This window comes from Moschus berezovskii, chromosome 21 (assembly GCF_049115385.1).
Source record: "Moschus berezovskii isolate FMDL1 chromosome 21, NW_MosBer_1.0, whole genome shotgun sequence".
In the NCBI taxonomy this organism is placed as follows: Eukaryota; Metazoa; Chordata; class Mammalia; order Artiodactyla; family Moschidae; genus Moschus; species Moschus berezovskii.
Genome location: NC_142480.1, coordinates 36,253,030 through 36,275,300, shown reverse-complemented (window position 1 = coordinate 36,275,300; position 22,271 = coordinate 36,253,030). Strand labels below are relative to the sequence as shown.

At 58.9% G+C, this 22,271-nt stretch overlaps 1 protein-coding gene across 2 annotated transcripts; it reads right to left on the bottom strand.

Annotated features, from left to right (window-relative positions):
- Positions 1–3,051: 3,051 nt before the first annotated feature.
- CSK (C-terminal Src kinase) lies at positions 3,052–21,342 on the bottom strand. 2 transcript variants are annotated; one of them, XM_055418150.2, is made up of 13 exons: positions 21,201–21,342; positions 7,840–7,919; positions 7,424–7,537; positions 7,207–7,319; positions 6,668–6,887; positions 5,809–5,902; positions 5,538–5,603; positions 5,357–5,456; positions 5,172–5,262; positions 4,644–4,717; positions 4,360–4,555; positions 4,167–4,253; positions 3,052–3,923 (listed from the first exon to the last, which is right to left on the bottom strand). In XM_055418150.2, exons 2-13 carry the CDS (start codon positions 7,852–7,854, stop codon positions 3,741–3,743), a joined length of 1,353 nt encoding a protein of 450 aa, XP_055274125.1. In that variant the 5' UTR covers positions 7,855–7,919; positions 21,201–21,342; the 3' UTR covers positions 3,052–3,740. The 2 variants fall into 2 exon arrangements, with proteins under 2 accessions (XP_055274125.1, XP_088685651.1); XM_088829525.1 differs by lacking the exon at positions 21,201–21,342 and adding an exon at positions 8,943–9,005.
- Positions 21,343–22,271: the final 929 nt, after the last annotated feature.

Below are 22,271 nucleotides of genomic sequence, written 5' to 3'. Positions count from 1 at the left end.
CCACAAGCTACCTGGCCACGGTTGTCCACACCCACAGCTTCAAGCACCCTCTCTGTGCCCACAATCCCCAAATCTCTGCTTTCAGCCCAGCTTCTCCTGGAGTCGCAGGCCCAAATAAACATTTAACTCTGGAGGGGACCTTTCTGCTTGGATGTCACAAAGGCTCCCAGGCCACAAGTCCAAACCCTTTTGCAACCCCCAGCACATCCTCCTCCAGGGCTGGGGTGTCATGGGTGGCACCACCCACCTTACCAAGCCAGAGAGTGGAGTGTCCCCAGAGCCCTTCCATGGCCCCTTCCTCTCAGTCGTCAGCAAGCTCTTCAATTGCTCCTACCACCCTCAAACTGTTACCTGATGCTTTAATCTCTCCAAGCCTGGTACCTTATCTGTAAACTGGAGATAATAATAGTGTCTCTGTCCAAGGGCTGTTTGGAGGGTTAGATGAGATAATGCATCCATTAGAACAAGGAGGGGCAGAACTCAGCTCAGTAAAACACCAGCTGCCTTCATCTTCCTTTCCACCTCCTACCAGGGCCCCCAGCCCAGGCCTCCATCAGTCACCGCCCGCCTGGCCTGTCAGCCTTCCCACCGTCTCCCTGTCCCCATTCACTCTAGCCAGACTGCAGCCAGAATCATCTCTCTAAAATGCAGACCTGGCCAAACTCTGCCCTCAATCCTTCTGTTGTTCTTGGTATCTTTGCATAAGCTTCTCACGGGGCCTGCAAAGCCAGGTGGGGTCTAGGCCCTGCTCTCTCTTTAGCCTCACTTGCTCCCAGACTGCATCCCCTGGCCCCTTTGCCCCGGCTGTTAAGCCTCTCACCTCACCGTCTTCGTCCAGGCAGTGCCCTTCCTTTGGCAGGATCACCCGCCCTCAGTTCCCGACGCTCCTCCACTGTCTGAGAAGCTCCCTCTGTCCTCTGCCTCCCTGGCCTGGGTGGCAGTGGGGACACCCACCAGATTTCTGGGTACTGAACTGAGTTCTGAGCAGGTTCCCCCAGGTCCATGAGTTCCTTGGGTGAGAAATCCTGTCGCACTCATCTGTGACATGCCAGGGGCCAGGAGGACACAGCGAAGGATGAGAGAGAAGCGGGGAATTAAGCTGGGGGGGGGGGGAAGTAACGAAGGACTGCGGGCAGGAGGGTCTCACGCCACCAGGTACCTGCATTCCCTCAGGGCCCCATCAGCTAGACCTTGCCCCTTCACTCTTGCTTGTCACACTTGGCACAATTCTCCATTATGTCGCCTGCTTGGCCCCTCTTGTGACCCCAAGGCCACAGGCATCTTTGGAGGTTTCTGAACCTGAGCTGGCTTCTAGACCAGTTAGTGAGAGCTGATCATCAAAAGGCACCCAGATCCCCGCTTTCAGCGAAGTCAGGTTGGGAACATGAAGTTCACCCTGGTATTGGGCAGAGTGGATCCCAGCACACTCTCGATTGGAGCCCCCTACCCCCGACCCCTGCCCTAGACCTGAGTGTCAGCCAGCGTCTACCAGCGTGCCACTGCACGGTACCCTCTCCTTGGCAACTCACCAGGACAGGACGGTCCCTCTCCCACTGCAGACCCACTGCCCCTCATGCTCTGGATTCCAGCTGCCAACCTTGCCCTTGGCAAGCTCCCACTTGGAATCACTACCATGCCCGCCCCTCTCCACTGTCCACCTCCCTCTCAGTATGTGGACACGATCCCGAGGTAAATGTCCTTCCCTTTGGCAGTCAGATTTCCTTAAGCCTCTACTGCCTTAAAAATCTTCATTACAGCTCAATTCCTCCACAGACTGTCTACCTTCCTGCAGTCCTTGCACCTCCTCTAGCCATTGTGATCTTGACCCGAACTCCACCCTCACCAAACTTGAGTCTTGCTAAAGTCACCAGTGACCTCCTTGCAGCTAACCCCGACAGCAGACTGTTTCCCTCTCCTGTCTTCTGAGAAGCAGGGAACCTGCTGGCTCCTCCCTCTTGGAATGCTGCTTCCCACCCCCTTACCCTCTCATTAATCCTGATCTCAGCTTACACGCTGCCTCTTCTGGGAAGCCCTCCCTGATCGACACATAAGGTCTGATTCCCGTGCCACACGTTTCTTCCACAGCACTTATCAGTTCGTATACATGGTTGTCTTCCCAACTGTCAACTCCACAGGGTCTGTTTTGCTCAGTGCTGAACCCTAGTCCCACCACACAGTAGGGATCCAAGTGTGTGTTGTTGAATGAATGGTCTGGTTTTAACAAAATGCATCTGGCCGTGTGCAGAGAGAATGGACTAGGGGAGGTGAAGAGGTGGCGGGACTGAGCTGTGCAAGGTGATGGGGCTGGACCCAGTGGGCTGAGGAGCAGACCCGAGGCGCCCCGTACAGTCAGAACGGCCTGGATTTCAGGTCCTGCAGGCTGGGATAGGACAGGTCAGAGCCCCAAGGACAAGGGGACACTCCACCAGCTGCCTGTCTCAGTCAATGAAGTGAACCCTCAGAGGCTCTGCACCGACCACGGGCCCCGCGGAACCCAGGGCCAGTCTGCCTTCTCCATCTGTGCCCCGCAGGGCTGGGCACACGTGGGGCGGGGTCAGCGATACCACATCTCAGGGGAGCCGTGAGAACGGCCAGCAGCTCAGAGCCTCCCCGTCACTTCTCATTGGCAAGAGACATTTATCCTGCCTCCTACCAAGGGGAGTCCACGTCCGGCGCGTCAGGCCTGGCTTTCTCCCGCATCCATGTTCCAGCCCTCCCTGCGCTGTGGGCCTGAACGACATGGCAGGAGAGGCAGTTGGGATGCTGGCGGGCGGGACCCAAGCCTAGGACGGCCCCGGGGCCAGTCCTGCCCGGCAGCGGGATGTTGCGGGAGGCGGGTGGTGAGAACTCCTTCACGGCAGACACAGGACACTCGCTCGTGCAGCTGACACAAGGCGGCGGCTACATCTCCCCGCAGTGCTCCCCACCCCGCCCCCCTCACAGGGCAAGCACAGCCTCACTCACGAGAGACAGGGGGATGGACAAGATGGCACAGGGATGGGGGGCCGGGTGGGACAGGCAGGCTCGGCGGATGAAGCGCCGAGACCGGGCAGCGGCGTCCTCATGGAGTGGTTTATTACGATTCCGTCTCACAAGGCAGGTGGGTGGGCGGCAGCGGCACACGGACTCCAAGCCCCTGACAGATGCCTGCCTCGGGCGCATGCAAACAGTGCAACATGGTCAAGCGCAGACACGGGGCGACCGAGGCGACATGGACACGGGACACGGGGTGGGGAACGGGGCCGGGCGATGGGTCCCTAGAGAGGGGCCCGGTCTCCCCAACCCTCGTGGGCAGGACAGGAAAATAAGATTCGTACTTCTTGTAAAATGCCCATTTGCTGGGTACTTTCTTTCTCCTTATCTTGAAAAATAATAAAAAATAAACACACGGAAAAAAAAAAAATCTCAAAAAAAGGAAAGGAATAAAACTCTAAGAAGGCGAGAGATGGGAGGCCAGGGGGAGCCTGACCATGGTAGGGCGTCTACCCCCCGGCTCTTCAGCCTCCTCCCATCCGGGCCCGAGGGCAGGGCTCCCAAAGCCCCACAGGTGGGTCCATGAAAGAAGGTGCCAGGCCTAGGCGGGGTCTCCGGGGGCCAGAGGGGGCGCGGGCTGGGACAGGAAGAGGCCCCCCGGCCTCCTGCTGGGCTCAGTTCGGGTTTGGGCCCGGTGAGCGGGGCATGAGGTCCGCAGTGTCTCCGGGCTCAGTCCCCACAGGCCCTCGGCCGCGCGAGGCCGGCAGTCACAGGTGCAGCTCGTGCGTCTTGATGTGCTCAAGCTGCTCGCGGAGCTGCAGGAAGGAGGGCCGTGTGGCGGCGTCCAGGTGCCAGCAGTTCTTCATGACCTCGTAGACTGCAGGCGGGCAGCCGTCGGGGGCATCCATCTTGTAGCCCTTCTCCACCCGTGGGACGACGTCCTTCAGGGGCTGTGGGGAGGGGGTGCGAGTCGGTGCGAGGCCTGACCCCGAGGGGACCCCTGCTTAGCGCTCCTCTCCATGACACCCCTAGTGCCGTCTAAGATCCAGGTCCCGGGGGTGGCTTGCGAGGACCCCAGGGCAGGTCTGCAGCTTTCAGGCCTCAGATGGGGGAGGCAGGGCCCAGTGAGGCCCCCACCCTGCCACCCTCCTCTTTCTCCAAGCCCCAGTCTCAGCCCCAGCGCCCACACTCACAATTCTTGGATAAGGCACTCGCCCAAAAGAGTAGATTTCCCAGAGAAGGATCCCGAAACTCCACACATCAGACTTGGTGGAGAATTTCTGCCATGTGGATGGGAGAGGCAGTGTTAGATCCTGGGAACTGGGGGTGGGGGTGACCAGGAACCCCATCCACCACTGCTCGGGCCCAGAGGAGAAGCCTGCCCACCTTCTCTCTTAGGGCCTCGGGGGCTGTCCACTTGACCGGCAGCTTGCCCGTGTCCTGGGTGCTGGAGGCCTCCTTGGTGAGGCCGAAGTCGCTGACCTTGGCCACGTTGTCCTCGGATACCAGCACGTTGCGGGCAGCCAGGTCCCGGTGCACGAAGTTGTTGCCCTCCAGGTATTCCATGGCCTCACAGACGTCTCTGGGGGTAAGCCACCCACACGTCCCCTCAGGCAGGGGGCCTGTAGCAGGGCAGCGCCCCCACCCCCAATCAGGGTTGCTTCACTCACAGTGAGAACTTGAGGAGACAGTCTCCGCCCAGCACTGACCGACCCCGAGACCGCAGATAGTCCACTAGACTCCCCTGGGGCAGGACAGACAGACCGACAGGCCCCATAGGTTAGACTTGCCCTCCAGACCTCAGGGGGCTTGGGGCTGGGTAAACGGCGACACTCAAGGGAGATGTGAGGAGAGGGAAGGGGCAGGGGAAAGGTCAGGACATCACTTCTGAAAGAATATCAGATCCTGCACGTTGGACACTGCACTCAGAAATTTTCATGCATTGTCTCGTAATTCTCATTAATCTCTGAGGTAAACTGTGTTACTACCTCCCTTCACAGATGGGACCTGAGGTTTGGCGAGGTGACACAACTTTTCCAAGGTCACCTGGAATGGTCATTCCATTGGTCACCTCCAATGAATAAATGATGAGCCAGGACAAAAGCCAAGCCCCAGTGACTTCAAAGCTCAGTTGGAGAGCAGGGACTGAGGGAGCAGGGACCCAAGGGTATGGCGGGGGGCTTGGGGCAGGCACACACCTTGGCCATGTACTCGGTAACGATGTACAGCCCGCCCTTCTCCTCTACGATCACGCCCAGAAGCTGTACCAGGTTGCTATGCCGGAGTTGCCTGGGGCGGGACGGGGTTGTCAGAGCCTGCCAAGCCTCCCCATCACCTCCCGGCTCTGGGGCAACCTCCCCACCCACCCCCTGCCCCAACTCACGTCATGACAGAGGCTTCAGCCAGGAAGGCCTGTGCAGTGGCATCGTTCTTAATGCACTTGACAGCAACTTTGTTCCCTCGGTAGTCACCCAGCATCACGTCTGGGAAGACAGCTGGGGCTTGTTCCCTAGACTCTCCACAGTCACCAGCCCCTCCCAGGGCTCCCACCCTCTCTGGCTCACCTCCAAACTCCCCCTTCCCTATGGTCTGCAGCAGCTTCAGGTCCTTCATGTTCAGCGCCCAGCCGCCTGGGTAGGAAGTGACAGGGGGGCAGGAGGCGGTGGTCAGGGAGGGGGGAGGTTAAGTCAGAGCAGGGGTCGCAGCAGAGGCAGACTGGACTATGACATGTGGGTTCCCTGGAGATCTCCAGAGCCTCCGGGATGGGGGTCGTGCCAGGAAGCCTGGGTGGGGGAGGAGGCAGGTGGGCAAGAGAGGGGTGGGGGTGGTACTCACTGCGGAAGAACTCATCCTGGGCGGCCACGGTGCCCTCCATGACCTTTGGCTTGATGAGGCGAGTACAGAGTCCGTCTGCATCTGAGGTGTAGTGCTGCAGGGCGCAGGGCAGCCTGTCAGGGCCGGCCCCTGTGCACCACCAGCGCACCGCTCTGATCTGACCACCAGAGGGCAGCAGAGGCCGGTCCCACCCAGGCCAGAGTTGCTTTGGGGAGGGAGGGCTCCCCATTTTCTAGCAGGGTTAGGGAGGCCCAGACACACAGCCTGTCTCCCATGCTACCCCACACCCCACGTGCTGGACGGACACTGGCTGCTGCTATCACTGGGCCTCACTGGCAGCCTTGACTCAGGGTAATACCAGCCTCTAGCCAGGTGTGCAGAGACCCCTGCCCCAAGTCAGGCCAGCGGCGGGGACAATGCTGAGGGTGGGTGCAGGAGGCATCTGAGGCTGCCTGGGGCAGAATCGGCCTTGGGAACTGCCGGACATGGGGGCCACCAAGGTGGAGCTCGAGCAGACATGCTTCTACACACACGGTTGGGCAGACAGTTCTGAGTGGCTGGAAGGAAGCTAGCTCTGGGATCAGAAGACTCAGATCTAGTCCTGGCACCTCCAATTCACAGCAGTGTGACCAGCAGCAGGTCCCTTAACTGCTCTGAACCTTTGTTTCCTGGCCTACATACTGGGGTGCCATCTCTGTGTGGAGGCACTGTGGGGTCAGAGATCAACCCTGGCACACGACAGGGGCTCTGTGGAGGCGCAGGGAAAGGCAGGCTTGCGAGGCAGCGGGACCTGCCCAAGGTCACCCTGCCAGTGGCGGTGGGGCTGCAGCCGGAACCCAGCCAGGCGGGCTCCACTCACCTCCACCAGCTGCATGAGGTTCTCAAAGTACACCTCTTCGTCGATGCTGAGCTTGCTGGCGTGGTACATGATGCGGTAGTGCTCCACCTTGCCGTCACAGCTCACACACAGTGTGTAGTCCCCGGGGTAGTTGGTGCTCTCCCGCACCAGGAACAGGCCCGTCTCTGGTGGGCACAGGAGCCGCTCTGCCTGCTCCCGCGTGATCTTGCCGTGGAACCAGCTGCAGGGAGGCCAGGACTGGGGTCATGGCAGCCCAAGGGCAGTGCCGGGCTCCACCTCCCGAAAGCCCTCCCTCTGGCTGGTAACTCCCCAGGGTTTGTGGCTCAGACAGGCACTGAGGCCCTCGTCCTCTGCTTCCCGCCCTTCATCCCCTCTGAGGTCCACACCCACGCCCTCCCTCTTATCTTGAGAGGCCCTCACGGACATCCCAGCTCTTACTCATGCCTCCATGCTTTCCTGACTCTCTTCCAGGGGACCCAGGGCTCCCGTCCTCCTCCCTCCCAGACTGGAGCTCCTGATCGCTCCTTGGAGGTACTCACGGCATGAGGCTGAGCTTGGTGCCTGCCTTCACACCCTCCCGCTTCTGGACATAGTTGGCTGGGATGATGCCCTCACGGCCCACCTTGTTCTTGGCTTTGTACCAGTTGGGGTCCTGGGGAGAGGGGAGCCCAAACACTTTCTCAGGCTCACCCACCCCTGCAGGGGAGCAAAAACCCAGAGGTGGGAGGTGGGTGGGGGTGTGAGGTCCCTGGTTACCTTGGTGACAGCCACAATGGTGAGCACGTCTCCTTTGCAGAAGGGAAGGTCTTGCTCAGCAGTGCCGTGAAAGTTGTACTTGGCAATACATTCTGTACCGGATGGCCAGGCGGCCTGCAGGGCAGGCGACAGGTGGGCGGGTGCAGCCCGGGGCAACCCCCACCCACTTGCCTGCGCGCCTGCAAGTTCATAGCCTCTCCCCTAGCCTCCACGAGGCTGGGTGAGGTGCCCCTCCTCCAGAGAGTGCTGGGTGCTGCCAGCTGCTTCACCCTCTGGGCTCCCACCTTGAGTGCCTGCCTCTGAATTCTACTTTGCTGAGAGCCAGGGCTGGGGAAAAGGGGAGCATCGACCTGCATTCTCACTCTCTCCCCTCTTGGCACCCTGTGGTGGCACGGGGACCCCCATCCCTGTAGTACCTGAATTGCCGACATCTTCTCAGAAGATCTGGCGTCCCCGTGTCACAGGAAGGCCGACCTGTCACTTGGTACCATGAGAGCTGTGGGGAAAAGGGGGCACTGAGGGGCAGCTGTGAGGAGACAGCTCCCCGTCACTGAGATCCTGCTCCCTCCCCACAGCAATGTGAACAGATGCCAGAGGCTTCTGGAGCTGGGGTCTGGGGCAAGGGCTGCCCTTTCCAGTCTTGGCAGACTGGGGACACTGGGCAGGGGAGGAGGGCCGAGGACCCCCAGCCCTGAGCCGACCGTGGCCTTACAGCCCACAGAATGCCAGGCAGAGGCCACAAATCGTAGCGGGCGAGTAGCACCTGCCCTACCAGCCCCGTGGAGGGATATCAGCCACGTGGTCTGTGAGGGACCACTGTGGGTGGCCCGAGGGCGGCTGTGGACCCGGCAAAGGTGCGTGGGGTTTTGGGAAAGTCACTCGTCCTCTGTGGGCCTCTTAGTTCTGTCACCTATAAAAACCTGCGCAGGTGGTATCTCTGAAATCAAAGGTAAGCCAGCTCCATGGCCTGGCCACCCCACTTCCGGGCACACACCAGAGAGATGACAGGGCAGGTGTTGCTGAGACAGGCCCGGGAAAGCGCACGAAGTGCACACTGGGGACTGCCCAGATGCTCACTAGGAGGGTGATAGCTAAGCTGTGTATGTTTACAGAACACTGGACGGCAGCAAACATGAATAAACTACCACTATGAACCAACACTGACGCGTCTCTAAGCACCATGCTAACCAAGACGCCAGGCAGGAAGCACACATGCCACGTGATCCCATCAGGGTCAGAACCAGGGGATTCCCAGTGCAGGATGGAGACCTTGGAGGAGGCAGCTAGCTGACTGGAAGGGGGCAAGTTCAGCTCTGCCAATTCACCGAGCTGTCCCCTGTGACTGGTGTGCATGTTGGCTTCAATACAGTGGACTCCCCCAAGAGAGCTACCCCAGCCAACCTGATGTCCCCAGAGCAGCAAGTAGGCCCCATCCTGCACACACACTCTCTGCGGCCCAAGCTCAGCACTCCCTCTACAACCATCATTTCCCCACGCACAGCCCAGAGCCACTGTGTACCTGTCTCAGGAAGCAGAGGGATGGGACTACTGTTCTTTGCTGACAGATGATGAGGAATCTGAGGCTTAGACAGGGCCAGTGACTCTCCCATGCCTATGGTATGTCAGAAAAGAAACTCCTCCGTGTGCCTTGTTCCCAGGCTCATTCATATGATGGACAAGGTCTGGGGCCTGGCTGACATTCATGAGCAGTGGAAGAAGACATTTAAATGCAAGTGCCTAGGGGTGTGAAGGGAGTGAGGACTGTAGAGCTTAGGTGGGCTTCCTGGAGGAGGGAGTGCTGGAGCTGAGCCTGGAAGGTTGCAGGGCTTGGAAAGGCAGGGGCACCCCGGCTGGAAGCCCATGGTGAGGGAGGGTGGGAAACAGATCCTATGGTCTGAGCACCCCGTTGTCCGCTGCAGGAGACGGTGAGTACTGGGCCCGCAGGGCACAGACCCTGCAGGGATGTGGGGCTTCAAATGCCAGGTGAGGAGACAAGCTTGGCTTCTGAGGGCCTTGGGACCTGGGGCCTGAGCAGGTGGGCGTTTGGTCTGGGCTACCAGAAGGAGTCGTGGGGAACCACCACCACCGCTTCCAGGCCCCACTCCTGGTGCTAGGGTCAGGCAGACCGGGCTCTGACAAGTACACAACAGGCAAGAAACTCAACCCTTCTGATCCTCGGATCTTGCACTCTGAAGGCGGGACAGGGACACCCCGCAAGCAGGCTGTGGAGGGAGTGGAACGAGCCCCCAGACTTGGAAGTGTCTGGCATCAACCCCCTGCCCCTGGGGATGAAGGGCTTCCCTTCCTCCCAGAACACACAGTGCTTCCTGTCCCAAGGCCAGTGCGGCAGCCTCTGCCATCTGGGCAGGGAGACCAGATCCCCCTAGACACACACACACTGACACAACGGAGCCACCGTTGAGTATAGGAAGCAACTTCAGGCTCCCGAGAACCACCTGTGGGAGCCAGGAGCTCCTCTTGCCCCCATTTCATAGAAATGGAAACCGAGGCTCAGGAGGTTGCAACAACTTGCCCTAAGGCACACCACTAGTTAGGGGTGATGGTCTGGAACTTGAATCGGGGTCGCTCTGTGGTTGGCCGGGTCCTCAACCTGCAAGCCCTTCTGCATAGGGGCTCTGCCAGCTCTCCACATCCCCATGTCTCCCCCTCCCTCCACGGAGGGCGCGGAGGCTGAGGCGCCGTTAGTCACCCTCTCAGCTGTCAGTTTGCAAACAGTCTCTCCCCGGCCTGCAGCTGCCACCGCCGCCGCCTCCCCACTGACTTGAGAATAATAAAAAATAATAATAGGCCATGTTGGCTGAGCACTTAACTCTGTGCCAGGCTGTCCTTGACACATTATGGCTCATCAAATCCTCTAACAACTGAGAGAGAGACTATCATTATTCCCATTTTACAGGTGAGGATGCTGAGCTAGCCCAAGAGGCAAGTGGCCTTACCTGAGGCTACACCTCCAGTGAGCATCCTGCCTCACATAGGTGTCAGAGGTCTAAGCCAGCAGGCCGTCCCACCCCCACATTAGCCTGGTGCCCTCTGCCTAATGTGCCCGCACATGTCCACAGGGTTGCCGGCAGGCTGGGACCATCCTGGTCTAGAGAAGAGAGTGCAAGGAAAGAGGGAGAAGCAAGCAGTGCTCAGGGGGAAGGGAGAGCCCAGAGCGGCTTCCTCGAGGGTCTGGCTTTGGAGAGGACAGATCAGGAAAGGAGAGGTATGAGCTAGCCTTCCCCTTGCTCTACTGGCTATGGCTTCAGGACTCAGTTTTCCCATCTGTACAATGGATTGGCGACAACCTTGCAGCTTCCGGGGCTGCTCTGAAGCCTGCTTTCTTCACACAGAAATCCTGCTGGAGGGAGATGTAGATACTCTCTGATGGCTCCTCCCTGGCGAAGTCATGAGGCCAGGATGACCCTGTCCTTAGGGCCCTGAGGGTCCAGATGGCCTATCTGCCTCCAGGTCAGAGGCCAAGAGTCAGCGGCTGGGAGGGGCCACTACAAACTGTGGCCTCTAATCCAGCCTTGGTCAGGCACAGAGGGGCCCTGCCAAGGTTATCTGAACCTTGTTTCAGGCTGCTTTGTGGAAGAAGTGCAGGAACCGTGTCCTGGGAGTCATGGGCTCTCAGTCCAGTTCCTGCTCTGTCATCAACTTGCTCTGTGACCTTGGGGGAGTCTCTTGAGCTTTTTGGGACTCACTGGCTCTCCAGCACATGAGCCAGATCCCTTTATCACCTGCAGCTCCTAGGACTCTGTCTCCCTGCCTTGGCATTCCCTCTCCACCCCTCCCCATTCTCCACCCAAGAACTTCCACTCAACCTTTGGGGTTATACAGGGGCCTAAAAACATGTAGTAGGACAGTCCCTGCAGCACTGTTTGGTGTAGCAAGAGGCTGGGAGACAAATTTTACGTCCATTAATAAGGAACCAAGTAAATAAATGACCAGATATCCCCAAAAAGGGAAAAAGGCCAGCTGGGATGGGGCCAAGACGGATCTCAAGGTGTTGAAACAGAAACCTCCCCATGACAGAGTAAGTAGCAATGGCAAATAACCAGCTCAAGTCATGAAGGACATGTTGCCAGGGGTACAGGACAGCGACATGGCATCTGAGGACCACGCTCCAGATTAACCAGAGAGAGGAAATAGCACTTCCACCACAGCAAGATGCGGCCGATGCCCCGTTCACCAAGTGATCAAATTAAGAAGCACCAATGAGGAGAGGAGCATAGAGTGCCTCCTGCCCGAGGAGGGCACAGCATCCTCTGTGAGACGGCCCGCAGAGTGGCTTAACCTGACTCCAATTAGGGAGCCCGAACATCCGGCCTGACTTGAGTCAAGGTCATTAAAGACAAAACAAACTAGCACAGGCTGGGGAATGTTCTGGATTCAGCCGGACACTAAAGAAACAGGACACAACAACAAAATGGTAATTATGGGAGGTGAGCGATGTGTTAGGCAACCTTACTGTGGTAATCGCATCACAACATACATGCGTGTCAAACCTTCACACTGCACACTACTTAAATTCACATAACACCACTAAATAGGAATTATATCTCAATAAAGCTGAAAAAGAAAGAAAAGACACAGGACAGCAAGACTCAATGAGTGATTCTGAATCAGATTCTGGATCAGAGGGGAAAAAAATAGCTATAAAGGTCACTTGGGGACAACCTCGAAAAAAGAAAACGTTAGATAATATGATGGAATTAATGTTAATTTTCCTAACTGTGATCATGGTACTGTGATTATATAATAGATCTGTGCTAAAGTACTTAGAAGAGGAAGGTATGATGCCTGCAAACTCACACTCAAATTGGCAAAAAAAAGTATACACATATGTCCAGTACACAAAAGAAGAGGCAAAGCGAACGCGGCAGACTGTCAACACCGTGACACTGGGGAAAGCACACATGGGTATGTGTGCGTGTGCTAAGTCACTTCAGGTGTGTCCAATTCTCTGCGACCCCATGGACTGCAGCCTGCCCGGCTCCTTTGTCCATGGGATTCTCCAGGCAAGAAAACTGGAGTGGGATGCCACACCCTCCGGGCGATTTTCCTACCCAGGGACTGAACCCTGGTCTCCTGCACTGCAGGCAGATTCTTTTTCCATCTGAGCCACCAGGGAAGCCCACATATGGGTATTTATTATACTATTATTTCAGCTTTTTGGTAGGTCTGAAAAACTCAAAGACTGGGGAAAAAAGAAAAGGCAAAGTGCAGGACATCATCCATGGTATATTACAATCCTTGTTTTTCCAAAGGACATACCATTCATCCCTGACCTCACAAATGCATAGATTATCGTTAAAAGACAAAAGAAGCTGATAACAGAGGTTATCTATCTCTGGGAGGGAGAAGGAGGAGTGAGGATCAAGTTCAGGGCAACTTCCTTTTCATTGTATATCTGCTGTCCTTTCTTTGTGTTTTTAACAACATGTATCTATTGAGTGAGTGAAAGTCACTCAGTCCTGTCTGACTCTTTGTGACCCCATGGACTATACAGCCCACGGAATTCTATAGGCAGAATACTGGAGTGGGTAGCGTTTCCCTTCTCCAGGGGATCTTCCCAACCCAGGGATTGAACCCAGGTCTCACACATTGCAGGCAGATTCTTTACCAGCTGAGCCACAAGGGAAGCCCATGTATCTATTCAGTTCAGTTCAGTTGCTCAGTCGTGTTCGACTCTGAAACCCCATGAATCACAGCACACCAGGCCTCCCTGTCCATCACCAACTCCCGGAGTTCACTCAAACTCATGTCCATCAAGTTGGTGATGCCATCCAGCCATCTCATTCTCTGTCATCCCCTTCTCCTCCCGCCCCCAATCCTTCCCAGTATCAGAGTCTTTTCCAGTGAGTCAACTCGTCGCATGAGGTGGCCAAAGTATTGGAGTTTCAGCTTTGGCATCAGTCCTTCCAATGAACACCCAAGATTGATCTCCTTTAGAATGGACTGGTTGGATCTCCTTGCAGTCCCCCTAAAAATTATGACTGAGTTTCCCAGATGGCTCAGTGGTAAAGAATCCACCTGCCAGTGCAGGAAACACAAGAGATATGGTTCAACCCCTGGGTCGGGAAGATCCCCTGGTGGAGGAAATGGCAACCCACTCTAGTATTCTTGCCTGGACAATCTAAATCCCATGAACAAAGGAGCCTTGCAGACTACAGTCCATGGGGTCAAAAAAGAGTCGGACATGACTTAGTGAATTAAACAACAAGAAAAACAGCAAAAATTAAGATTAGTAAGAAAATAAACAACTTTTTGAAACTGACTCATGCCAGGAGTCTTCCATGGTCATCTGGCTGTGGTGCCTGGCTGCTCCAGGCCTCCAGCACCTCTCACGTCTCATGGTCCTGGCCTGGGAGCCCTCCAGGAGTAAAGCTGTGCTGACTCATGTCCTAGCAGGGGCCAGGCCCAGAGCGGCTGGTCAGTGAGTGAGTACTCAATGAATGAATGAACCAACAAGCAACAGGGAGAAGCTAGGCTGGCTGCACCACACTGTGGTCCCATAACCGACAGGAATATATCTAACCCCAAAGGGGCAGCAGCTGCCACCCCACCCTCACAGAGCTGGGGGACAGGGGGCTTTCACTCCCACTTCCTGCCCCAAACCCTGCTCCCAGCAGTCCTTGTGCTGGGGTCCCAGGAACAGGCTGGGCATTGTGCCCAAGCGCTGAGGTCAGTGGCCGCAGCCTCAGGCAGGCTTTCTTGGGAGCCCAGGCTGGAAGGGAGGGGGGAAGCCCAGAAACTGCCCTCTTCCTGCTTTGTGGCAGCTGTAGACCCCAGAGCTAAGCACGTGCTGAGGGCCAGAGTAGGTCAAGGGGCTCCTGCCCTGCCCCCCTCACCAAAACTCCACTGCCTAGTGGGGCGTGGGAGTCTTCAGTAACTGTTTACACCCAGCTAAAAATACCCACTGAAAAGGGAAGTGCACAGGAGACCTGGGGGGGACTCAGGGGCCACGGTCCCCAGAGACTCTGGTCTTGCCATAGGACCCGGCTGGAGCCTCTGCAGGGCAGGGGCAGCCCCCTGGAGGCAACAAGCCAGTCCATCCTGCCCTCTCATTCTTTGAGCCACTGTTTCAAGAGCCTCCCTGTGTGCCCAGCCCCACGTATGGTGGGTCAGTATGGACAGGACGGGGAAGGGCCCAGGAGGGTCCTGCCCTGGGACCCCAAGAGTGCTACTCGGTTTCTCTCCCTGGTGCCCAGCCCTGCTCCTGCTCTCCTAGCTGCCAGGTGGTCGGTCAATGACGGCCAGGTGTGCTTGATGCCTCAGCAGATGAGAAAGACAGGGGTTGGGGCCACTGGGGGAGCGGGGACACACGGGAACTGGGAGGAGCTCAGGTGGAAGCAACTGTGCTAGATCAGGCCAGGATTCGGATTTCAAACCGTGAACTGAGAATGAAGAAGCTCGGGGTGGGGTCTACAGGGGCTCTGGACCCAGGCAGTCTGGAAGCTGCTGACAGGTACCGGGCAGACACAAGCAACACTGTTTCTGATTGGGCACGCCCCCACCACCACCACCCCACCCCCCGCAAAGGACACTGCACCTGAGGAGGGCGGGGCGCCGCCGCACAATCAGCCCCGCCTCTGGTTTTGCAAGGGGCACCCAGGCTGACAGCATTTTGATGCCCCTGGCCACACACCAGGGCGGGGGTGGGGGCTGGTTCCCACTAAGCCGGACGGGTGGTCCCAGAGCCCTCAGCATACCCACTACACAAAATGTCTCAGGGCCGGGCAGCAGTAGAACTGGGCACAAGACCCCTGGAGAGGCCTGAACCTCCCTGGGGGTTAGGAGAGGACTGGAAGGAGGGTCCCACTCACTTTGCCTCTGGTGTGTGCTCTCCACCCCCTACCCCAGGGCTCCCTCAGCCTTCAGCACCCTGGTCCTAAGGGGAGGGGTGAGACAAATGGCTGAAAAATGTTAGAAACCAAACTACAGCAACTCACAGGCTTTTTTCCTACCCCCCAGTGGCTCAGTGGGACCGGAAATCCCGTCTAGCGGTTTGGGAGAGGTGGGGGCTGGAGAAGAGCCTAATGGGGTGCCTCCTCCCCCAGGCACTGCTGTGGCTGGAGGCTGTCACTCCTGGCCCAGAAAGGTTTCTAATTACCGCTCAGGAGCCTAATTACCTACATGCACTGGGCAGGGGGGACTCCAGGGCTCCCCAGGGCCCTAACCCAGGCCTCAGTTCTGGCACACCCTTCAGCACAGCCTGTGGTCTTTGCATCTTCATTTGCCTATATTTACATATGGCCTCTCAGCACTGGACCCCAAAGAACCCTTGAAAACCAGACTGTCCTTGTCCCTCACCCCAAAGTCCCCTAGTCACCTTACAGATGGGGAGACTGTGGCCCAGCGGCCGGTGAGTGGTCTGGAACTTTGACCCCCAGATTCCTGTCTCTGGTCTCCCCATCTTGGGGAATATACAACCATGCTACCCAGTGGAGGGAGAAGGGTTACCGACACCCTCCCCCACGGGATGGACTGTAAAAATGAAAGCACAGGAGCCTACTGACCCAAGCCTTCTTAGTTACTTCATCCTCAAAAAACCCCCCGTGAGGTTTTACTATTATCTGTTTGACAGAGGAGGCGCCCAGCTGAGGACGATCACCCAGCTTCCAAGGGGGAGAGCGAGGGTTTGAGCTCAGGCTTGTCTGAACTTGGTCAGCAAACCCTCCACCCTCTCTTTGGGCAGGACCGATGACGTCCTGGACAGACAGGTGAGGGAGGGCAGCTGAGGGGAGACCGGCCAGCCCTCCTGTTCTGAGAAGCACGGGTTACATCTGTGCCATACCCTGCCTTGCACAGTCAGGCCAAGAGTTTGTCCTGGGCCACACAGCAGCTAGAGAAGTCAGCAGCCCCAGAGAGTAAGGGCTCCGGCCAAGGACCTCTGCCCCCACCCACCTCTTTCTCAAATGCTTCTTGATTTTCATGGCCCTGCCCCTCCAGGAAGTCCTCCTGGCTGCTCCAGCCTACGCAGATCCCCAGCTTCTGAGCTCCCACCAGCCCTGCCAGGAAGTTGGAACCACAGGCCTCCCCCAGCTGACTCCTCTCTGAGTCTGGCCTCCTCTACCGGTCGGCAGGGGGCTCTGAGGGTTCCCTCTCCCCTCCAGTCTCCCTGTGGGCTGGCCAGCACGGGCCCACGGGCCTCGGTGAGGAGCAGAGGCTGGGCTGAGAAGCAGCAGCCAGGGGGTGCAGGTGTCAGGTGACACCCAGGTCTTCACCCACCCGCACGGCTTCCAATCGTGTGGAGAGCAGAGCGCGGGGGTGGGGGGTGCGCCAGGCAGCCTCTCTTTTGCGTCTGGAGGCCCAGGGCACGGAAGGGGAGGGGGAGGCGGAGGGAAGCTGCGGTTGGAGGCCCAGCCCCACCGAGGCGTTCAGAGCTGGTGTGTGATGAGAAGCCACGTTCATCACAGGACCTCAAAACCAGGAAGAGAAACTGAGCAGGCAGAAGGGCGAGCTGGGCTGCGCCGGGGGGGGGGGGGACCCCCAGCTCCCTGGGGCCTGCCAAGGGGAGCTCCTGGACAGTCACTGGACAAACCACTTGGTCCTCCTGGGCCTCAGTTTGCCCATGGGAAAAATGGGATTTCTCTCCCTGGTTCTGCCACTCTGGCCCTGACTGGTATGGGCTGCAGTATGCCTGAAGCCAGGGACCCTCCCCCAATTAGTGGAGTACTCCTGGTCCCGCAGCGGGCTCTGGCCTCTCCTGGGAAGCAGGGCTTGTCCCTCTGCAGCCAGCCTTGCCCTGCTTGCTTCTCCCCTCAGCCACGCAGGGAGCACACTAGCTCTTCCTCACCAGCTCTTTATTTTTAGGTCTGAATTTGACTTTAATCATTACTTAGCGGATTCTATTTCCAGCCCTTGGATGAAGGGACCCAGAGGAGAGGAGGAGGGGAGGCAGTGCTCCCTGCCTGGGATGGAGGGGTGGCCTGCTCCTCCACCCATCCTGTCCCCAACTAAGAAAGGGGGGCACTGAGAAACACCCGAAGTGCTCACCCCAGCCAGGCCAGTATCTTGGAGAGGACCGCACCCTGTGACCTCATCCCAGCCCAGGCTGTGGGACAGGAGGGCAGTTGTAATGCCCACTTCTCCTGTGCCAAGACCAGGCAGGAGGCAGACACTCCAAAGGCAAAAGTCTGGCGGCCGGAGCCTGAGGTCAGGCGCCGGGGAGCCCTCTGCATTGAACGAGCCACCTCGGGAAGGACCTTCTGCCTAGGTTAGTCCTGAGCCATACTGGGGTCATCTGGGGCTATGGTCTCATAGGCCCCGGGAGTGCCAATCTGAGACTGGTTTCCTCCTAGTGTCCCTGCGGTGGCACTAGGAAGGCATATCCCCACCCCCGATCTCCACAGAAGCAGAACAAGAGGAAACAAGTGATGTCACAGCAGTGCACACTCAGGTTAGACCCGGGCAGCATCTGCCAGAGAGAAGGCTGCCAACACACGAGATTTCCCAGTGATCTGTGGACCATCTATGTTCCCTTCAACTCCCAGCTGGGAGGCTCTGGAGTCTGTGGCCCCTGGCCCTGGCTTTCTTCCCTCCTTCAGCTGCTCAGTGGGAGGATGTGGCTGGCATGACTGTCCCTGGCTTGAGGCTCAGGATGCCTGGAGTTCCTTGCCCAGTACTCCGTTTTCCCAGGGAGTAGGTCCCTGTCTCTACAGGGGAAACGTGGGGTTGGCCTAGGAAGTAGCTGAAGTTGAGGGACAGGAGGCAGCCAAGCTCCCGGAGAAGAGGCCTCATTAATTCAGCTCTGATGCTGGAAAAACAGAATGAGAAGGTGTAGGGCCAGGCCCCAGAAACCAACCCGTAGCCCATCTTCCGCATGGTGATGGGGCAGGCGGAAGGCAGAGAGGGGTGACAGGACACTGGCCAGAGCAGTCTCTGAACACAGGGTTTCAGAAGGGCTCCCCAGGCAGAGACCACCCTTGGTTAGGTGAGCCATCAGCCAACCTGGTCCCTGGCGTCTTCTGCACATGCCGAGGCAGCTGGCTGTGGGCACTCTCTCAACAACGCCTACCCTTCTTACAGAGCATCGAGTGGACAGCAGGGGCTGTGCCAGGCACCTTCCAATACCTGTGTTAGTTAGTTCAGTGTCCGCACACTCTCCTCTGAAGTAGGGATTGCTGTTGTGTATATAAAGGAACTCTGGCTCAAAGGATGACCTGCCCAAGATCCCTCTACCCTGGCCTAAATGGCACAGCTGGGCCTAGAGTCACTTGTTGGCTGGGTGCCAAGTGGCCTACTCTCTCCAATACCCTCGGCTGCTATGGGGGCCTGTAGTAACAACAGTTACAATAGCGACAGACGGGCAACAACAGGGCACAAGCCCGGGGACAGGGTTGGAGTTATCGCCGCTATGGCAGGGCTGTCTGGAATATTCTGTAGCTTTTTAGAGGCAAAGTTACAGACTGTGTAGCTACAAGAGAAAATGCCCAGATACAGTATTAGATGAAAAAAGGTGTGAAGGCACAGACACCCAAATGACAACAGCGACGAAGGGAAAAAGATCGGGGAAAAGCTGGCTGGGAGCTCCAGGACACTAACAGCCACGGCACTGGGGAAGAGACAGTGCATGAGTTTTTCGTTTTCTAAATGGTCTGTGGTGCTGTTGTTACTTTCTAAGTTAAGCACCCTGACACTACAAACCTACATACTTAGTTTTCTCGTAAGGAACACGTTCTGGGGACCTGCCTGTCCCCTAGCTCCGGTCCTGGTGTCTGGGACATCAAGGGATGGCCTGATTTGGGACAGCCCGAGACACACGAGGGTCCTTCCCTACCTTCTCTTTTGCAGATCAAGCACCTTTGGGTTATTTCTTTGAAGCCAAGGCTTCAAACCCCCCAAAGATGGAGCCCAGAAGTGGACCCCAGCTGTCTTGGGCGATCAGGCTTGTGGGGGCAGCCACATCACACTGTAGGCCCTGGGCCTCTGTCTCTGCCCGAACTCTGGTCTGTTCTGGGATGGCTCAACCCCTAGGGGCCTGGTATCCTCTGCAGTGATGCTGGAGACATTCTCTTGGTCCTTCTCAGTCCCAGGTCCAACACAGACAGAAGAGCAGGGAGGAAGACACCAAGCTCTCCAGAGAAAAAGTGAATCCCTGCACACAAGCTTCCTGAAGCCAGACCCTTTCTTGAGGGCCTCAGGACCCTGGGCCACATCTGGGCTCACAGGCGTCCAACCAGGTCAGGTTTCAGCCCTAGGCCTTCGGGTTGGAAAGGAAGTTAGGGCTGGGTGAGGAGAGACTCACAGGCCCACATCTGTGAACCCTCCACTGTGCCTGTCAGGGCAACCGGAAACAACAATCAAGGGCAGAGGCCTGGGCAGGACAAACCTGCCAGTGGCCCCCGGGGCCCCAGACATGGCCCTGTATCCTCCAGGGGACCCCCCACACCTCTAGGAGCAAGAGGATCCTGCCACACTCCCAATCTCCCTCCTGCCACTTTCGCCCTGTTCCTGCTGGGGCCCCTACCAAGAAAGACACTGGGACCATTAGGGCGTGGGGAGCTTGGAAGAGACCATCTGGGTGTCCCCACTCTGACAATGCCAAGGCAGTAGCGTGGTCCCTACAGGGCTTTCGTCTTCCCCTCCAGATCCCAGTCACTGGCTGAGCCAAAGGTGTACAGGAGGGCTGAGTCAGGAGAGCCCACAGGACTGCTTGAGCTCAGAAGCAGGGGTACACCCCATGGGTGTCCCCACGCACTCGCCACATCCCATCAGTGGGACCCAGCCTCAGACACCAGGGGGAAATCCCATAGGTAGGGCCGATGCTGTCTGAGCCCAGACGGAGGCAGAGCTGGGGCCGGAAGCCTCTCCCTTCTCTTCAGCCCTCTGTAGGGGAGCACGTGCTCACCCCACAAGGTCCCATGGGCCAGGCTGGGGGACTTATGTCCCTCGTGGATAAAGGTACCTATATCGTTTCCCTCTACCCATAGCAGTCCAGCCCTGCAGAGTGGGTGGAATGAGAGAATAGACAACCTAACTCTGCCAGAGGCCTGGGACAGCAACTTCCCCCTTTAAGCCTCAGTTCCCTGGTCTACAGAAGGGAGGGGAGAGGAACCCCTAGTTAAGCGTCAAGAATCTGATGGCTGGACACGCCCCTTCCTGACACCTGGCCTGGGCCCTGAGGAGCCTGGGAGAATGGGCTGACAAGGCTGCCAGCAGGTGGGGGCATGGTCCTAATAATGCCCAGTGTCACCTCCACCCAGGACAGAGGCCCTGCCCAGTTTCCCCACCCTAGGGTCAGAGGTCCCTTGGCTTAAGCCTGGTCTTCTGGGAGGCTCAGGGTGACAAGCTCAACCTCTGGCAGGCTCAAGGAAGGTGGCTGGGCCCTGGGCTTCCTGGAGACGGCAGGGCCTCCGCGGGGGGAAGGGGTCAGAACCAGGCAGGCCGAGGAACCTGCACGGAGGCCCGGGGCAGGGAATGGCAAACCGCCCATTCTCCGGGGGCCCTGGTCCATGCTGACCCCCTCCCTCCGGGCTCCAGCCAGCACTCACGAAACGGGTGGGGGTAAGACAGACTCGGGGTGGCCTGAGACAAGTCTGTGGGGCTGGAAAGGCAGTACCTCCCTCGTGCGCTCCCCTCCCAGTCCGGCTGACAGTGACTCCCGGGAGATTTCGAACCCGGGAAGGAGGGGGGCGGGTAAGGGAGGTGGGGGATGGGTGTGGGCGCCACGGCAGCTGCAAGAGAAGCGGGACGAGCGACCTCCGCCCGCCTCCCTCCGGGAAGCACCCGGACGCCCACCTCCTCTCCCGGCCCGCCAGGCACTCACCTCTCTCGGGGCGCTGCGGTCCGGGCCACCTCGCTGCGGGCAGCATCAGCGGCCTGCCGGACGGTCCATGCGGCCGGGGGGAGGGGAGGGGCGCGGGGGTCCCCGGGCGGGGAGGTACAAAGCGGTCCGGGTGAAGCGGAGCGGGAGGCGGGACGGCCAGACAGAGGCAGGGGGATGGCCGCGCGGCCCGGGTCGGGGAGGGAAGAAAGGCGGGGGAGAGGGGGCGGGAGGGAGTCGGGGGGAGGAAACAATGTAGCCGGCGCGGCCCCGGCAGAGTTCCGCTTCCGAACGCCGCCAGCCAGGTTCGAGGCGGGGACGTCGCGCCGGCTGCCCGGGGCGGCCCCGGCCGCTGGTTCGGGGCGCCGCGGAAGGTCCCCGCGCTCCACGCCCCGGAGGCTCCGGCGGCCACAGGCTGGCCGGGGCGGGAGGGACCGCTGGCTGGGGGGTGGCCCCGACGGCGGCGCGGCCGGGAGACCGCCCCGCTCGGACCCCGCCCCAGCAAGACCTCCGCGCGGGGTGCGGGCTGGGGCGAGAGCGGGAGGGCGGCGGCGGCGGCGGCGGCCAAGCTCGGCTCGCCCTGGGCTCCGCTGGGAGGAAGCTCGCAGGCCTGGCGAGAGGAAGCGCGGCCCGGATCCTCCGCCCGCGGCAGCGCGCCTGCGCGAGGGAGCCGGCCCGGCGCGCGGCGGGGCGGGGGCCGGCGGCGCAGCGCCCCCTGCCGGGCGCCGGGGACCCTGCGGGGGGTGTGTCCGCGCGCGCGCCCTGCCCCCGCCCCGCCCGCGTTGGAGGCTCCCGAAGGTCCCTCAGGGAGGGCCGGCCAGCCCGCCTCGGAGCAACCTCCAAGGCTTCCGCGGTGTAGCAGCGACGGAGGCCAGGCCTCGGCCCCTCTCCTCGGATCTGTTTGTGCACAGGGGCCCTCACCCGCAGGAGCGTCCATCCGTTCACAGGCATTTCCTGGCGCTGCCGAAGTGACAGGGCCCTGTTCTGGAGTCTACCCGCAGGGCCGCTTGGTGGCTGTCAAGCAGTTCCCAGCACCGACAGGCCGACAGACAAGCGCTGGGAAATAATCGATAA

Bases quoted from the DNA above. Each gene is read 5' to 3' on its own strand.
- CSK (XM_055418150.2), bottom strand. The intron at 5,457-5,537 runs GTGAGCCAGAGA...CTGTCTTCCCAG, and splicing joins AGGGAAGGGGGAGTTTGGAG to ACGTGATGCTGGGTGACTAC. The intron at 5,263-5,356 runs GTGAGTTGGGGC...GTCCCGCCCCAG, and splicing joins GCTGAAGCCTCTGTCATGAC to GCAACTCCGGCATAGCAACC.